At 39.3% G+C, this 19,347-nt stretch overlaps 1 protein-coding gene across 3 annotated transcripts in view; it reads right to left on the bottom strand.

The window, feature by feature from the left end:
* The window catches only part of ATP10A (ATPase phospholipid transporting 10A (putative)), a 171,143-nt gene that overhangs the window by 17,411 nt on the left and 134,385 nt on the right, over positions 1–19,347 (bottom strand). For all 3 annotated transcript variants that reach the window (XM_090064948.1, XM_090064939.1, XM_090064932.1), the window contains exons 8-14: positions 18,183–18,400; positions 16,319–16,513; positions 14,126–14,687; positions 6,915–7,018; positions 6,605–6,731; positions 3,051–3,235; positions 1,301–1,622 (exon numbers count right to left, since the gene is read on the bottom strand). In XM_090064948.1, the coding sequence (XP_089921074.1) occupies positions 1,301–1,622; positions 3,051–3,235; positions 6,605–6,731; positions 6,915–7,018; positions 14,126–14,687; positions 16,319–16,513; positions 18,183–18,400 (1,713 nt within the window). The remainder of the gene's footprint in view (positions 1–1,300; positions 1,623–3,050; positions 3,236–6,604; positions 6,732–6,914; positions 7,019–14,125; positions 14,688–16,318; positions 16,514–18,182; positions 18,401–19,347) is intronic.

The raw sequence follows: 19,347 nt of genomic DNA, 5'->3' as shown, positions 1-19,347 counted from the left end.
ACCTGTTCTTCATAAAATTAGAAAGGGCAGCAAAGCCCTTCATACATCAGTATGTCTGTCTCGAATATTTTATAACACGGCAAGAAAAGATAAACTGAGTATTCTGTACATATGGATCTTTTGAATGAGATCTAAAACACAAGTATCATACATCAATACTAAACTTTCCATGCCCAATAGCCTAGAAACTTTAATGTCATAATGGAATAACAGTCTGGAAGCAAGAAGGGACCCAATATTTGATATAAAGGAGAATTTAGATATAGATTACTGGATAGGGAAGCCTAAACTTTGTCTAGAAAAAAAGACAAAAATAGATCAGTTCTTAATTCAGGTTGTCTAATCTGTATAAACTAGTAGTTAGCCACAAAGTCTAGGCACTATAAGTTTATAAGCCAGGTAAGCAAATAAAGTTCAATCCACGTTCCCCTATAGTTATTAACTGAAGCTACTAAACCAAATTGAAACCCAAGTTGCCATGTCTTCACAGCTAACAACCTTGGGTTAGTGAAACTCGAATTAAAAATGCTCCTCCAATTTTTTTTTAACAATATTACCATACCTTGTAACACTAAGGTATACCTACACTGAAGTTGAAGGTGTGATTATAGTCCAAGTTGGTATATATGTGCTAGCTGTAATTTAAGTAACAATGGGCGCATCTACATGAGACATTTACTGTGGAGTTTCCTAATTAGCTCTGAAGTAAAACATCAGCACCTACACGACCTTATTGAGTTCTCTCAATGTAAAGTGCAGGAATGCTGTAGGCACTTCAAGAGTTTAACTGCTGGGTGACTGAAAGTCTCCCCATTACCAATGGAACATGACCATGTACAGCTGTGTTGGCTGATGTAATGCTAACCACCACTTTGCAGTCACTGGAGACGAGATGTTTCATGCTCAGCCCTGTATGATTATCCTGTGACTGAAAATTCAGACCTTTGGGGATTCATGTTGATTAGCTGAAACGATGCTCAACAGTTTGTCTTAAAATGCATGTTGACTGCAAAGCCTTGGTCAGCACTATGCCAGTTCCTCATAATGGTGTCTTAACACAATAGACATTTTTTAGCATAGGCCAGTGCTATGTGTCTGTAATTTACAAAAAGAAATTATAGCACTGGAAAGCTCTACTTTTGAAATAAATGAGCTTGAGGTCACAGAAGCATTTTCAAAGAAAACAGGGAGATTTCTAAAATTCTGAACTGCTTCAGATACCATACCATGCCAGAAATAAAATAAAACATTTTCAAGGTGAGTATATAAAATCAGGTTCATTTAGATCAAGATACCTTACCTATTGCCAACGTCATTGCTTTGAGTTTGTCTCTAACCAGTTTCACTACCATACTCTTTTGAAGTGGGGTAGAGCGACAACACAGCACTGAGCGACATCTTTTCGCAAGCAAAAGAAATCTGTTTTCCAGTGTTTTGTCCAGGGCATAAGCTAGAGTCCTCCCATCAATCACTAGTCCCAGTTTGGAATGTGCTGAAGATGATGGTGTACAGAAAGAAGCAAACCCAATTCTCATATCCCCAGAAGTGTTTTCTATTGTATTGCTTGAAAACTTTGACTCTACACAATGCAAACACTGTTCCAGCAAAATAGCACATGTTTCCTGAAAAAAAATAAAAATAAACATGTTGGAGTGGAAGTTATTGCTATAGAATCATTGAGTAAATACAATAAATTACACCTGTTGTTGCTTTAGAAAAGAGAAATGATAGCATTCTGATATATTGATTGCACTGTAAAAGATTTAATTTATTTTGATCTCTCCTCCTTAATTCTTTCTAAACATACTCAATTCTTGTGGCAGAAGATACCACCTTCTATGAATACACTAAACGTAATTTTACGTTTTCTATGAATACACTAAACGTAATTTCTATTTAACTTGTAAAGCTTCATTTAAAATAATTTCTTTCAGCTTTTTCTAAGAATAGGAAAATTGATACATTATATAAACAAGATCAGTACTGGGTTAACTGGTGATGAACATCACATAAATGCCTACAAATCAAATCAGATTGTTGATCTTGTATTGTTAAATGCTAATTAAAGGTTATTTAACTGAATTTAAAGTCTATTTCCTAACCAAACTCAATTAAAAGACTTTATTGCTTGTATCTGAATATTTAAGCCACAATGCCACAGGTCTTGTCGAAAATATGTTCCAAGTTAACAGAATAAAAGAAGTGAGATCAGAGGAAATCCATTTATCAGTTAACTGATTACAATCAGGAAGGCAAAACACTGTTATCTTTTCTTTGTTTTAAAAAGGGACTGCAGTTGGATATTGCCCGTCTACCACTTCAGTTCTGATTTGAAGGCTCATTATAGCACTGTATTGTCAGTTGGAGATAAGCTGAACCCAGGGACAGTCAATAATTAAGAAGCATTAGCAAAGTTCTGTGAGGAACCTTTTTATTCCTGACCATAGCTGTGGTTATTTTTCCATCAAAATTCATAGATTGCTTCCAGATGAAAAAAATCACTCAGCATAATATAAATTACTGAATTAACTAGTATTAAAACCCCACAACTTCAAAATACACATTTATTCTCAATAGGCACTCACTATTTTTAATTTGTATTAATAGATTGTTTTTATATATTCAGTTAATGTCAATAAGAAATAAGGAAATGTTGGGTGCTGGAATTTACCTTACTAGGTATGTACTATATTATACATGTATGCTATAGAAATGGATTCATATTATACTGTGGGGATTCATATTATATTATTTTCTATTACACTGGTATCCTTCTATACAGCTGCACATCTTAAGTGCGTAGGTGTATGCAAGCTTAAATAATATTCTGATACACAGTGCTTACACCTAGGAACATAAATAATTAATAAAAAAATTTATGTACAAACCCTAACGATAAAACATGGATTAAGCAGAAAGAAATGTTAAAAAAATTAACAAGAAGAAAAAAGCAGTACAACTTTAAGCTGAATCTGTCAAAAATCACAGGAAAACTGGTTCACAACTAGACTGCTACACTGCACTGAACCATCTGGCAACGATCTGCTTACTGGTGATTCAGCATTCAAAGTGATGATTTCTTCATCATGATCTAATAGCTTGCAAGCATAAGCAATATTAATAGCTGTTTCTTGCTTGTCTCCAGTGAGGACCCAAATCTGCAGCCCAGCTTTGCGTAAGTTCGCAATGGTTTCTGGGACGCCCTCCTGTAAACGGTCCTCAACACCAGTTGCACCTGAACACAGGAACAAATCAAATACATCAAAGTTAAATAAGCATGTGGTGCTACTCAAAACTCCCATGTCGTAATCACGTCTTTAACCTGTTTTTGGAAACAATAAGGCAGCTTCATAGGCAAACAACTCATCCAGCCTAACAAATGTAAGAAAGACCAAGAGAGCTTTTTAGCAGCAGAGGAGCTCTCCAGGAGAAGGAAAGGAGGAGGCTGTGTTAAACAGTCAATCAGCTAACAAATAAACAACAATATCCAGAGTTCAAATCCTTAAAAATAAATAAATAAATAAATAAATAGAAGAGTCTGCTGGCATCACTGGTACCCAAAGTTTAGAGAGTTTAGGACTTCCCAAAATAAATTACTGCATGCCTAGAAGTGGGGTGGGGGGAGAGTCTTGTCTCCTGCTGGAACCCCCCAAAGTCCCCCAAGTGCCCCAGTGCTGTGTGCTTCCCCCAACAATGCCCTGAAGTGGGGGGGCTGGGGGTGCCTACCTTTGCTTTCCATTACTTGGGAAACTGCTGGGGTTGCCAGGGGAGCCCCTAATTTGAAAACTAAAAGAAACTGTTGTATGCTGGGCAAAGCAACTTTGGATGCTCGCAGAGAAAGCCAACATTGTAGGGAGGCTGTGGGACAACCTACCTACAATCAGTGAGGGAGAAAGATTGTCTAGAGCTGAGAGAATTTTTTTTGCTTTCAAAGAGGCACTTGGCAAAAGGTTGGTGGTCCTCTGCATGGGCACTCCCCCAAAGTCCTGTCAGTGCCCTAGTGAGGTTGCTTGCCCCAACAGTCCCCTGGGTGGGAACCCCCAAAATCCCCCCCTGGTGCCCCAGTGTTGTGTGCCAACAGGAAATGTGAAGAGATTTCAGTCCAACAAAAAGTAGTTTTAATTAACCTGATTCTTGAACTGCCTGACCCCTAAAAATTTGCATCCATTCCACCTGGTGTGTAGTGGCTGCATTGTAACAGAAATTGCATGGATTTCTGAGTAAACCCAAGTGGCACCTGGTAGACAAATTGTGGCAGAACTGGGAAAATGCTGGTTTTGACTGAGAATATACTTTGCAGAACTACCACAGTAAAAATAATCCTGCAGGAACAACTGGCCATGCTAAAAATAAAATATGTTAGAGGGGGGCTTACTTTACCACAATAAATCAAAATTTACTATGATAGGAAGATATCAACATGTATTTGCACATGTGATTAAGCTAGTGAAACATCAGTTTTTGCCACCATTTTGTGACATGTATCTAGGCAATGCATAACATGTACAAGGGCCCCCTGAGGCCCTCCCTAGTTCCCTTGTTTGCTCTTTCTGCTTTGCTACCTCTATGACTTTACCTAGCCCTTGCTGGGAAAGCTACTGATGGTTCCAGAGCACAGGAGATCTAGTTATGACAGAAGTTAGTTCTACCCATAGGAGTTCTTGTTCGGACTTTCTCAGAACATAGGAGAGGAGATGGCAAGGTCACTGGGGACCCATGCTCTCTAATGGGTTTGGTTCAAGAGGGGATTCCTGCCACTGGTAATAGATCAGGAATCCTCCAGCAGGACCTCTTCCTTCTATATAATTATTAGCATCTATGTGGGCACCCAGAGTCAACAATTGAAATGTTTTTAAATTATTTAAAATGTTAGCATTATCCCATTTACGTTTGCCAAAGAAACAAACTCACTGCCTGAGGGAATAATGGATATTTATAATTTGCTGCACACAGGCACTTGGGACATTTACTTTAAGTAAATAAATATAAACAAGACGACTTAACATTTGGACTGCTTATGTGAATGCAAATGTGAATGGATTTGTATGGAAAGGTTTTAACTGCATTCCTACGATGTATTATTATCCTCTTTTTTACAGAACACATAGATCCTGATTTTGTATACACATACATGCTTACACATATATGCTTAGCTTAAGATATTTGAGCTGTCTGGCTGAACTCAGCAGAAAACTTACATATGCAAAAATGAAGAGGTATAGTGTTGTAGCCATGACAGTCTGAGGGATACGTGAGAAACAAGATTTGCTTGGTAATATCTTCTGGACCAAAATATGTGGTTGAAAGAGACGTTAGGAAATCTTCTGGGCACAAAACGCCCTTCCCTTAGTCTGGGAAAAACTGATATCTAAGCTTAATACGAGGTAGAACCTGAGGAAGAAAGAGAAGTTATCGGAAGAAATCTGCTCCATAAAGCGTTATTGCCTCTTTCTCCTTTTTCAAGTGACTATATTCTTTCAAGTCATAGAGTTAAACATGATGCAGAGATCCTGGTTTTCTCCGATTTAAAAAAAATCCCCAGTTTTTGGTTAAAAAAGAGTAACCCCAAATCCATGTATTTCCATGATTTAAATGAAACACTACTTATATATAGATATAAATATAGTGGTGTTTCATTTAAATCATGGAAAAATGTGGATTTGGGGTTACTTTTTTAAAACTGAAAATTGGGGATTTTTTTAAATCAGAGAAAAACAGGATCCCTGTACACAAGTCATAGTTTTAGCTGCTCTTTGGCTTAGGCTGTATCAGTCTCTTTCCCAGGCCTAAGGGGGGACATTTTGTGCTTGAGAACTTTTCTGACCTCTCTTATAACTACATAGTTGGTACAACAAAAATATTACCAACTGTTACTTCTGAAAAAAGTGTGGGCTTAAATGTTTGTGGGACAATTCTCCTAGAGGGGTTTCAATGCAGGTTGTCCAGAATATTTAAGGCATGACCTTAACTCTGGTCCTATTTAAGTCCCTGGAAGTTTCATCAGTGCTTTCAAATGAAGCGGTGTTATACACAACCCAGAAAAGACTGACAATCCTAAACAGCTTTCATAAGCTCACACAAGTTTATCCTGGAGAGCCTAGAATAAATTAAGTGCCTACCTCCCAGACTTGCAATCAATCAATCTCAGTCTACTGGACCATGATGCCGGTCATCAATACAGTCTCTAAAGATCATGTTGTCAAACTGTCTGTTGCCAGAGTAGCCCTGGAAAATCCCTGGTATTTTAAAGCTGCATTAAATAATGAAATTTCATAGGCAATTTAGACCATATCCTGGTTATCTTACTTAGGTCAGTAGATCCCACTGAAGACGATTCTTCCATGGGATCATTCCACTGACTTTACTGGTATTCTATCAGGGATCAAACGGTGAACTGGGCAAGGCAAACATGATATGCCTCTTACGTTAATTATCTCATGGTTTTGTAATGCTGTAAAAGAGCCAGTTATGAGAAAGCCCAAGATAAAGTCCATCAATTTCTATACCAATACAAAATATTTAAAACGAAAGAGCAGAGCTTTGAATTCAAGCTTTGAAAATTGTTAACATACTGTAATTTCACATTCAATTCTCATGTCATTACCCAGCAGATGCAGATTCTTTTCTATATGAAGGGCTGATTGAAACAGTAGTTCTTCACGGTTTTCAATACAAGATTCTGCTTCCAAATGACTTTTTAACCAGCAAGCATATTCATCTTTGCTGAGAACCTATTTAAAATAGAAATGTAAGCACACATACAGAGAGATGCAGAAACATTAGTTCATTACTGAGTAAAATGAACAAGTTATAAATAAAGAAAAATCGTGACAAATAGCATTAGTAATCTACTGAAATGAAAAGATGTGTCAATACATGCCTTAAAAGCAAACTAAGATACTGCATTTACTTACTCTCTTGGCAATACACAAGGTCCTTAGCCCATCGACAGCATACAGATTAAGGTAATTCTGAGTTTTGCTTTCAATTTTTTTTTGGTGTTTGCCTCTAGGGTCATCTAGGTAAGAATAAAAGGAAAAACTAATGAATGAAAAATAACATCAACTAAATGGCCTCAGAGAAGGTAATTAGAAAGAGCTGCTGAGGCCTCAAGGGAAACTTTGAAAAGCACTGTATTTAGAAACAATTCTTACATACTACCTGCTTTTTTCTCATTAAAAAAAAAAAAAATCACAAAAATACTTGTATGACAATTAGTTCTTTGTTTGTTATTTATTAATATAGGTCTTCTGTGACACCATGCTCATCTCTACAACAACTAGTTATATCACATAGAGAAGTACACATTCAAATTGGCAATAAGCAGAAACAGATGGGCTATTAATTAACAAACATATTTCTAGGCAAATGTGTATGAAGAGATAGTACTTTTTAAAAAGGTGTCCAGGGGTGCATCTACACAAGACACTTAATGCGCAGTAGCCTAATAACATTGCACAGTAGTTAACAGTGCTAATATGCTACTGTGCAGTATTATTAGGCTACTGCACAGTACTGTCACAAAAAAGGCGTTTGCTGACGCTACTGAGCAATCATTCTGATTACTGCGCTTTTAGTTAGTACTTCATTAAGCAAGCACTAAACTAAATGCACAGTAACTACTACGCATTAATGAATGTGTAGATGTGCCCAGGATATATTATTTTGTGTCTGATGAAGAATGTTTTGATATTGTTTGCTATTGGTATCGTCAAGGTTTGGAAAGGGATGATGTGCATCTTTTTATTATGTCAGATCAAGAGAGACACAAGTACAACTTACTCTTGTAATACTTATCAACAATACAAGTTGTTTCTAATTTTGGTATTGAAGGAAATATACAAGCAGATAAGAGAAAATAAAGGCCTTTATGCTGAAAGAGTAGAGCATATCTATATTGCTTGAGGACCACACTAGGGAAGCCATGCTACATTCCAAAATGGATGCAAAGCCTTACTGCATGCTAATAAGATCAGCTTTTCAGGTGTGCTTATTGGCTAGCTATTGCTATTCAAGGGTAGGTATGCTACATCTCTTTTGGAAGACAATGTGAACAAAGCAGAAGTTCTAATTCTAATTCTAAGACTACATTGATATGCCCTCAGTGTGTCTATACAGCAATTTTCTTATGTCCCCATGACATTTGAAGTAGTTTCCAAAAGTCTACCTTTTATCTGGGTTTTTAGAATTTTAGAGACGTACTGGTTGCTTTAAAGGGCTCAAAATTATGATTAGAAATGTTTACAAGGCATAGTTTGGCATGGAATCCTGCCATTTTTCGTAACCTTTCCCAGCAATACTAGTGACTTTGGAGAACTGACAACTTTCTAATATCAGATGAAATGAAGAGTGAAATGACTGGCATAGTCATCTAGAGTATAAACATATGGTGTTTATCCTATTGTACTGTTCCCTATTACCGTAGTGCCTCAGTATTTCTCAGTGAAGCCAATACCACAGTGCTTAATGGGTTTCATGTATTCGTTATCATTTCCATTACTGGGTAAAAAGCTCTCCAAAGGGTAGGGCTGTTATTTATGTTATTTTCTCTTCTTTTATGTAAATTGACTATGTTCTTAGTGTAAAAAGAGGCGAGATGGTCTTTTGGCAGTTTCCCAAAGACTACTGCCCTTCCCAAGCTTTATTATTAACAGTGGTTTGGCAGATAGACTGCAATATTTCTGTTATTATTTGCCTAAACCTACCTTTTATCTTGCTTGGATCCACTGCTTCAAGGTTCATGTCCCTTTAGGAAACAATTTTGAACTAATACGGTGGCCTACCAACACTGGGACTGTAACTTAAAAAAAAGCATCAAACATGGCAGGCTGATATCACGTAGATTAAGGCCTGAGATATATTACATTTGTTGTGCCATGTAGGCTGTTTTAGCATGACAAAAGCAACTTTAAACATTCCTGCCATTTGTCACTCAAAAAATATGGCTGATCTGCCATAAAAGTGGCTGATCAGCAAGAAATAGAACATATTGATAGGTCCCTCTGAATCCCCAGTATCCCAGAGTGCTCTGTCCTCTCTTCCCTACTTCAACGAGAAGTAAGACAGAAACAACAGCCGGCTCTCTGATAGCCTCACCAGCGATAGTCAAGCAGTGCTATCACCATTTGCAGGGCAGCAACAGCAACAGCAGCAGCAACTGATCTGCTCTCTACTAAATGATCATCCTATGCAACTGACTGCATGGACTATGACAATGGTAACAGGATTGTAGTGACAGCAGGGGCTGATTGGGGACTCCTTAATTTTTAAGCATGTTTGACAGAAGTCACAGTGTCTGATTTACTGACAGATATACAGTCAAAAAACACATTTTATTTTCTTTATTTATATTTTTAATACCCATGTTCCCTTTGCAAATTCACATAAACAATATTAATTCTACATTATACACACACACAGGTTATATATATTAAAATATAACACTGAATTATTAATAGTTACACACACACACGTATACAACTAATAATAATTCAATGTTATTCTATATAGAAACTTGTGTGTGTGTGTCTAAAAACCCCCCGTGTTGCCCTACAGAGGACAGCACAAGAAAACAGTTACACACACACACACGCACGCACGCATACGGAGTTATATATTGTGATTTTCTTGTGCAGTCCTCTGCAATTCAATCTATATTTGGGGAACAACTTTTTTGATGTCTAGCATATTCATTCAGTATGATAAGCTTCACATCTTTCACTTGCTTGCATTTAGTTACATCGCAAATTTCTATCATTTTCTAAACATCCTCTGTCTTTTGCTGGAATATTTTAAAGGATCATGTTTTCACACCTGCCCACTTGTGCTATCAGTGCTAGTCCTGCCAGAGTGCCTGCAAAAGTATTTTCTGCTCTGGAAAATGATCAATATGCATATTATTGTTTTACAACTAGAGCATTATTCATTATATTTTGGGCTGTCCTGCTCTGCAACAGAGAGCTTGGGACTTTCTGTTACTTTAAGGGAGAATGAGCCCAGGGAGAGCCCTGAAAGGGAGGAAGGTGAAGGAGAGCTGACCCAGGGAAGCAGGAATTAGGAGTGCTTACTGCAGAGCTAGTTGCACAAAAGGACAATGCCTGCAGGAACAGTAGGAAGCCTATTGCAATGCTAGTTCCTCTGCAGGAGAAACTGCTACAGGTGGGTGTCACAGGGATGGCCATCACAGGGGATCCCCAGGAATGGCCATGACAGCCTTAGGGCTCTGTGGTTGTGCCAATCTTGCCCAATAGGCACCCTTTTCCTCTCCTGGCTTGTCTTGCTGGTAATTATAATACAGGGAGGCTGCCTTCGAGTTTACATTTAGACACGGTCCTGATGGACCCCGTTGACCCTGTGGGTTCTTGGACCCTTTTTTGGGTGCTGCTCAAAATGGATGCCTCATGGGACACCCTCAGCCTTATGGGCTAGATGCGTGGCTCCAAACCGCCCCTTTACCATGCCCCAAGCCTCACAGATGGCATTCACACATTGTCCCTCCGAGGGCTTAGTTTAACTTGGCCTCAGGTCACCGCTGGGCTCTCTGCAGCCCTGTCTCTCTCTCTCTGTGCCCCCTGGTGCTGGGGCTGTCCACAGCCCTGTCTCTCTCTCTCTCTCTCTCACTCTCTGTGCCCCCTGGTGCTGGGGTCTGTTCACCCCCTTTGTCACCGCACCCCTGGTGCTGGGGTTTGCTCACCCCCTTTGTTGCTGCGCCCCTGGCACTGGGGTCCCCACACTAGTGGGCCCCCAATGAGGCATCCTCCTTCCCCAGTAGCCTCAGCCCAATCCACCAGTTTACAGACAGAAATCAAAATATGAGCCCCTGGGCTATAACATAATGCAAGCAGTAGAGGGCGTGCTCTGTCCCTTTAAAATCATTAAACCTCTCCCCTAGCACTAAATGCCTTGCAGGCCAGGGTCCCTGGTGAGCCCTTGAAGCCTCTTAATCCCATCAGAAGCAGAACACGCAGTCAAACATCTCCACTTAGCTTTCTCTAAGAGAGCTCCTTCCCCCTTGGCTGCTGACAGAGAACTCCCTTCTAGTCTCAGCCCTGGGGTTTATATGTGCCTAGGCCCTGCCTCTTCCAGTCAGCTGACCGCTAGCAGGTGCGGGCTAATTCTCTCATTCCTCCTGCCACGGTAACCTGCAGCTATGGGGTTCCTGCCTGATGCTAGGGGCCTCTCTCGAGGCAGTTTCTGCCCTTAAAGAAGCAGGCACCTTAGTACACTGTGACAGTGGGCTTCTTTCGAGAATAGATGGTAAGCCAAATTAGAGGGTACCAGCAGTCAACCCTGTGGAGTCACCTGACCAGAAAGGGACAGGGCCTGGGAGAGATAAACCAGAGCTGAAGCCAGGGTAGGACATCTGGCCCTGGAGTCCAAACAGGGAAGAAGAGCTCTGCAGTTAGATGCATGTGGCTAAGAGGTGGACCACGAGCAGGCTATTAGGGCTGTGCAAAGCTTTGGTTGCTGATTTGATTTGGAGGAGATTTGGCCCGATTTAGCAGCTGAATCTCTGAATCTAATCAGGAGACCCTTTAATTTCTCCGAATTGAATTGGAAGCCTCCGATTCAATTCGGAGAAATTAAACAATAAAGCTGTGTCTATGGCTGAATATGTATTTTCTATGTACTTTGAGGTACCTGGCACAGCTTGTGAACACTGAGATGGTGGGGCGGATGGAGTGAACCACAGAAGCACGAGGGTGGGTTGTTCCCTGTGCTCTCAGCGGTGAACCTGGAAGTGGATCAGAAGTACTTCCAGTCCACTTCTGGGTCTGCCGTGAAGCGCATGGGGGACCATGAGTGACTGGTGACTCCTGAACTTTACGGGGGGGACATGCAGAAGTTCCTGACCCTGTCAGGAGGGGCACTGGCCCTACCAAACAGCATCAGTGCTGGCCATCAGGAGGGGCACCAACCCTGTTGGGGGGGCACATGCACCCCCATGCACACCCTAGCAGTCACCTATGCGGGGGACCCTCCCACCCTCTGGCTTGGCAACTGGTGCCTCCTAGGTCTGAGGAGCTGCAGCCCCAAAACAGGCTGTAGCCAAGACAGGAATAGGCAGCTGAAGTAAGCTCAGTGCCCAGAGCAGGGCAGAGGCAGGGCCAGAGTCCCAGGCAGAGAGTCAAAGCGGGTTCAGTGTCTAAGAAGGGAGGAGGCAGGGCCAGGGGCACAGGCAGACTGAGCCAAAATAGACTATTAAGACAAAGGAATATTATATTAGAAGAGTAATCCAAGTGCTTTTAAAATACCTCTATATTGTTTGAGACCGTCAGATTTTATTGTCTCAACAGTAGATACCGAAAGTGCTACTTTAATAGATTAAAAGACTTTTCGAGATTCCAGGATCATTTCTGAGTTTTCAAAAGTTAAGGTATTTAAATGTATAGCATTTGTATATCTGTTTTCTGGCTTGCTATTGTCATTTTAAAGACATTTTCCTCCATATAGATCCTTGTGCTCATTAATATCTGGCAATGAGACCTGATGGTTGAATATGCAGATTATGGACTTTGACAAAATCTTATCAGTAAAATCATATCGCATTGAAGCCTAAGACAAGAATATTAGGATTTCTTTCCTAGCAGTTTCTTGGTGTATATTTGATTTATGCTTAATATATTTGTTTTACAATAGTACTGATTAGCAATAGTGTGCTATAATTTACTGGTCATTAACAGCCATAGGGTTGCTTGGGTTAGTTTGCCTGAGCTGACAGGTTGCGTTCTCTTTTATCTTTTTGGTCAAAGACAAGTCCCAAGCAAGGAAAACTGCATCCTGGAGACCCATTTGTAGCAGCACAGATGGTGTTGCCTACAGGGTCTTATTTTAAGTAAAGGATTGTGTTCCAAGAAGGATGTCTCCTGAGCAGATCTATGATGCATCTAACCAAGAAGAGAGGAAGAGTATATTTGCTCACAGGATCACTAACCTAGTGAGAAGGCTTTAAATTGGGTCAATGGGGCTGAAGAAGAAAAAACACAGGGGAATAAAAAGGAGAAACACCTAGATAAAGACAGGGTAAAATATAAGAAATCTTATCAAAGCTTTAAAAGAAAAATAAGAAAATAAAATGAAAATAGAATAAAGAAAATCTTATTTGTAAATAATTTGTAGTGAGAAAAGCACAAGGGGTTCTCAATTGTCTGATTTATATTTCTGTAACACAGAAATCTAATGCCAACGTTTTGCTGTAGTCGATTAAACAAAAATTACACAGTAAGATTCTTCCAATATTGTTCACTGCAAGAACCTTCAGTAAAATTTAAAGTGACCACAAATGCAGAATGTGACACACAGGAAGTGTCTGTAATCCACTTGAATTCTGTTCATTCACCCTGAGTTAACTATTAAATGGTGGAAAAAATCAAATATTGAACAGATAGCAAATGGCCTATCATGCAAATTGAAAAACTGCATCTCAAATAAATGTATGAAAGCCAGCCAAGCTATCTTTAAAACTACCTGATTAAAACTGGCAGCTATTTAAAATCACTTCTAGTTTGTAGCATATAGATCTATTTGAGATAGGTGAAAAGTATTTTTAATTAAAAAGACAAACTACCTGTTCACAGTTAGAAGTTCGCTCTCTGCTAATCATCTGCTTCTTTAAAAAAGAGCCCTACAACCTAAACAATGCTTCATTACTTTCTGGAAGCCTGTGTGTCAACTTGATAGCTAATACATTTAAAATGCCACTTAGCATCATAGTCTGCTGCAATACTAATATATAAATGTACTGTCACAAAAGATAATATATCATTATTGATTATAATGAAAACAGGAGTTGCAAGAAGAAATATCTAGGTTTCATTCAAAAACTGCTTAATAAGCAAGCAATGTTGGAAAAATGTACTAGATGAAAGATAAATCACCATATCTTGAGAAGTATTTACTTGAAACAAGGCCTGTCATTGTAAGATCTCAAATTCAAAGCAATTCCATACACCTTTAGGCTAAGGACTAATAATCCAGTTGCAAAAATGTCAGGGGTTATCAACAGCAGAAGATTATAAAAGAAGAGAGATTTCTCACATCTCTATGCATACATGCCAGTATACCAGAGAACCGCAATCTGTTATGCTGAGTTATTTAGGAGTGTATTAGAAGAAGAGAGCTATACCTGATGAACAAGGCAGAAGAAGATCCATAATAACTGAATCCGCTCCTTTGGTGTAAACATTTATTTCATCGGTAATGGGGTGTCTAACCACCACTGACATTCTCTTTCTGATGGAATCAAAGCCCAGTGTGTGTAAGACTTCAAAGGTTAACGTTCCCAGGTGAGGTAGCTCTATTGATACCTGGTCAGACAGCCTTCCAACCAGAGTACAATTATATGCCCTAGCTGCGTAGACGAGTGCTGCTTCATCTGGACTCTCTGCCTCATAACGGAGTTCTCCTTCCTCAGGCCCACTCTCTATAGCCCTCTTCTCCTGCTGTGCACTATATCCATTGTTATTCATCTGCACAGAGTATGTCAGCTTCTCTTCCAGTTTTAATAAAGTACTCTCAGTAGATGTAGATGAAAGAAGACTAGAGCCAAATCTGTGCATTGATTTACTGGTAGCCAAGCTCGATGAACTACTGTTGTTAGATCCAGCGGTCAGGCGGCTGGGAGTGAATCTTCGAATGAAGTCTTCTATAGTCTTTACTGGAGACTTCAATTCAAATCGAACTCTCACCTTGGAAAATAAAAACCAAAGAAAGCCAAAGAAAAAAATACATGAGGACTAGACCTTTATATTTCCTAACTCAAGCTAGGGATGCAAATTTCAAACAATATCAAAGAGCAATTCTATGTATACAAAGGGCTTAGTCCATCTGTCTGTCCGTAACACTCTTGGGGGGGGTGTAGCTCCTGGAAGGGCATGGCTCTTGCCAGTGCTGCATGTAAGGAGAATGACGGCAGTGATGGAAAAGGGCGAGGGTTGGGAGGGGAGTACAACAGAGGCGACAGAGCGCCACCATGACAGTGGAGACAGTGTGCATGTGTGTGGGGGGCGAAGGCCAGTGCTGCTGGCCTCTCCCCTCTCCGGTTCTTGGAGACAGTGGCAGTACGGGGTGGTGGCAGAAAGGGGCAGAGGGGGTGGAGTGGGACAGTGAGGTGCCACCATGATGGTGGGGACAGGGGGGAGTGAGGCCAGCAAACTGGTTTTGGTTTATCTTTTCAGATATCAGCAAATGGATATTACTAGTGAACTAACACTGGTAATACACTTCAAAAGCTAGCATTAATATAAAATGTAGATTCTGTATGTACAGTAATTGGAACTAGTACTTTCAATGGAATAATTTTCCACTGGCAATAGTGGTGTAGTAATCAAAATATTTTACATAAATTTGTCATTTCAAATGACATTTTAGCCAAGAAAAAGCTAAAACAAATTATTTTGATTCTCTTTACATTCAGTGCTGAAACATCTTGTTTTGAATTGACCAATTTAGTCCATTTTATTTAGGCTATTGTATAGCATTACTCATTTTAAAATGTAATACTATATACAATTCATAATGGTTTGACATAATTGAAAAACATTATCAACATGTTTGAATGGTTCCAAATATTTTTGTTGCTAGAATTTTTACTATATATGGAAAATTCCAAATTTTTGTTCCAATTTGAAATAGAAATAGATTTTTCACAAAATGGAAATTCCACCTTCCAGTCAGGTCTAATAACAAGTTACATCATCATCATCACTATCATCACCAACATCATCTTGTTATATATTAGCTTAGGATTGCCTTGCTTCAGTTCTCATCAGAAAATGATAATACTTACACTCAGCAATTATGAAAATTAGTCCAAATTATATATTTTATTTCACTCCATTTGAAAGATGTACAAGGTATTCTCTCCAGCACATCTCCATTTAAAAAAACGTTCTAAAAATATGAGTATTTTATACATTAATTAATATAGGCAAAAGATTTATAGGGGAGCTCTTATATAGCTTTCACTGCAGTGGACTCTTACAAAGAAACCTAAATTTGGCAAATTATATAATTTAATAAAGTACAATAGGTGAACTCCAGAAGGAAAAGATTTTAGAAATGCTTAAAAAATTTCAGGTGCATGTAAAAATATTCTTGGGGTAAATAAATCAGTTGATGTACTTTTTTTTTTTTTTTTTTTTACTGACTGACTGATTGACCCTTAATGTTTAACTCACAATGACTGTTTTCCTTATTGAAGTGTGAATTGGTACTGAGAACTGCATCATAACCTCTTCTCCTTCTCTCTTGAAATGGACAATCTTATGTGACTCCCTATTTAACAGATAAGCACATATTTGTTCCACTTCTAACCTACCTTTTGTCGGGGCTGGTTTGGAGAAGTGACAACAACGGTATTACAGATAGTCAAAGCTATAAAGAAGTCAAAGATGTCTGAAAGTTCAGGGCTGAGCTGAGCTAATGGCTGTTCATGGCTTCTCATGAGTTCCAGGTATCTTGCACATTCATTCACTTTTTCTAGCAAGTTAGGATCAGGAGTGATGTCTTTTTCCTTGAAATGGACAAAAAAAAAGAACAGCATTAAAAATTTGCAGTTTCTGTATTTCAGTAGTTTCATCAGGTCTCAGACTCAGCTGGTTCTGTTTGCTGTATAACACCTCTATTGCAGTCTCATGCATTTCAAGAGAATTTCTGCTTAATTTTGTGAACATGTCCTGGCAGGGCATCTCAGGAGCTCTAAGAATTCTGCAAACAGCTCCATTCATTTCAGCAAGTTGTTGATATTAAAGTGTAATGATGACAACTTTAATGTAAGCGGCAGTGCTCTTAACTCTGTATTACTGATGATTTTAGCAAAATATTCAGCTATCTGGGGACTCTGGATGGAATCCTGACTCTGGGGATGCAGTCAGGAAGGCCAACCACACCTTGTCATGCATCCACAGATGCATCTCAAGCAGGTCCAAGGAGGTAATACTCCTCCTCTATGCGGCACTGGTCAGGCTGCAGCTGAAGCACTGCGTCCAGTTCTGGGTGCCGCACTTCAAGAGGGATGTGGACAGCATGGAGAGGGTCCAGAAGGAGGGCCACTCGCATGATCAGGGCAGCAGGGGCAGGCCCTATGAGGAGAGGCTATGGGCCCTGAACCTGTTCAGCCTCCACAAGAGAAGGCTGAGGGGGGATCTTGTGGTCTGTTACAAACTAGTCAGAGGGGATCAGCAGGCACTGGGGAAGTCCCTATTCCTCTGAGCACTGCCAGGAGTGACCAGGAATAAAGGTCACAAGCTGGCAGAGGGTAGATTTAGACTAGATATCAGGAGGCGCTACTTCACGGTCAGGGTGGCTAGGATCTGGAACCAACTTCCAAGAGAAGTGGTGCTGGATCCTACCCTGGGGGTCTTTAAGAGGAGGCTAGATGTACACCTTGCTGTGGTCATTTGATCCCAGTACTCTTTCCTGCCATGGCAGAGGGTGGGACTAGATGATCTACTCAGGTCCCTTCCAACACTAGAAACTATGAATCAGAACAGCATATTCCTTCCTTTTTCCACTCTTACCTAAAGCAATTATTCTACTGTCTTGTACTGTTAGCTGACACAACATCTAGACCTATATAGTGAAATAATAAGACAGCAATGAAACTGAAAGCTGGATGTAATATCAAAACACTTAAAAAGCTTGAAGCCTCTGAAGCTGTTGGCTAATATACAGAAATTATTGAGTGCCACTGTATTTTAACCACTGCATTTGAGAGCAGTTTACATGATACATACATAATGTCATACAACCTCCACCTTTTAAATAGCTCTTACACATTTTCAGACCAAAGAGAAACATTTTTCTAAGAAGGCAGAATGCTTGATGCAGAAAAGATAGTGTGGTTTTAAAAGGACATCCTCATCAAAGATGACAACTTCTCAAAGAATTTCCTTTCATATTATCAAGTGTTGATGTATAGCACTTAGAAAACATCACTTCAACTCCTTTTTCTGCCTATAGGATGTTCTACTTAACAATAATCTTGAGCCACTCATATATAAAAGTATGGAATGACTTATTTTTGGCAATTTCAGAGTGGATTTGTACATTCACAATGTGAATATATTTTCATAGCAATAATGTGAAACTGATGAAACATAAACCATATAGTTATCTTTTCTCTTTCAAGGAAGTTTTTCTGAAAAATTCAGAACAAAATACATTTAATTTTTGCAACTAACCATTGGACTGCTGAATGCAGTGTGTTTGGAGAGGATGCTTGCTCTTTTTGCTTCAGCTCTGCTTCCAGTGCGTCGGTGGGATTTTGTACTTTGGCTTCTATGGACAGCCTTAACACTCTGATGACTGCAGATACTGTCCCGCTGGGATAATGTTACTCCTTTAGGTGCTGTTTCCTCCTCCTCTGAATCAGGTTCTTGATACATTGCTAAGCGTTTGGCTGTCAATAAGAACACACAGAATGAAATATTACAGTTCTTGTAAGGAAGCGGGGTAGAAATGGATGGAGACAGAAGTGATGGCCTAGTTTTTCTAGATGGTTTATTTTTAGTATGGTTTTACAGTTTACTATAAGAATGAATTATTCTATTATTACAGCCTATCAAATTCTAGTCATAATTAAACATCAATATCTAATGACTATGCAGATGAAATAATTAGCAATTTAGTTCACTACAGTGCATCTCTCATCTTGAGACTCACTCTGACAAGGCTATTAGACTTGCAGAACAAAAGCTAATGAATCAATTGAAGCTCATTATGAAACTGTCTTCTACTACATACCTTACTAAAACCAATCAAATGATTTGCTCTTTGGTTTTAGTCTCTAAAGGTGCTAATAACTCAAAACGTACAAAACAACACACCTCAATCCTCACTGTTCTCCAGCAAAAAATGAACAACTTTAACCTAACTTGCATTTTGGCGAACAGAAATGGCACACTGAATCGTTCTACCATTTAAGGTGCCCTTATTTAAACTTACAGCTCCCCTGGGAGTTATTACTTATTTGTTCAAATATAAGATGAGGTTTTTTCCAAAATTAGCCAGGGGACTAAAAGCTCCTCCTCATACATTTGTATACAAAGAAACCTCATTAAATACACTATCATCAAACTGCTGCCAAAAGCAGCATGTGCTCAATAGTAGAAATGAAGGTGAAGGTGATTAAAGGCCACCAACAATGAGCACAGGGCAAACATACTAATGTGAACCTAACTACACAGATAAGGGTGTTTTGTTTTTGAAAATTTTTCATATTCCAGGTCAAATTAGCCAAATCAGTTCCGAATCCTCTCAGTTGAGGAAAACTTAATCATTCAAACACCGTATGTGGTGCTACAACTAGCAGGTATCCTCTACCCCAGACTTTTCAGCCTGGGACTT

Source organism: Crocodylus siamensis, chromosome 1 (genome assembly GCF_052110815.1).
Source record: "Crocodylus siamensis isolate JL-2025a chromosome 1, ASM5211081v1, whole genome shotgun sequence".
NCBI classification, from domain to species: domain Eukaryota; kingdom Metazoa; phylum Chordata; order Crocodylia; family Crocodylidae; genus Crocodylus; species Crocodylus siamensis.
This window is presented reverse-complemented; position numbering and strand designations above follow the sequence as displayed.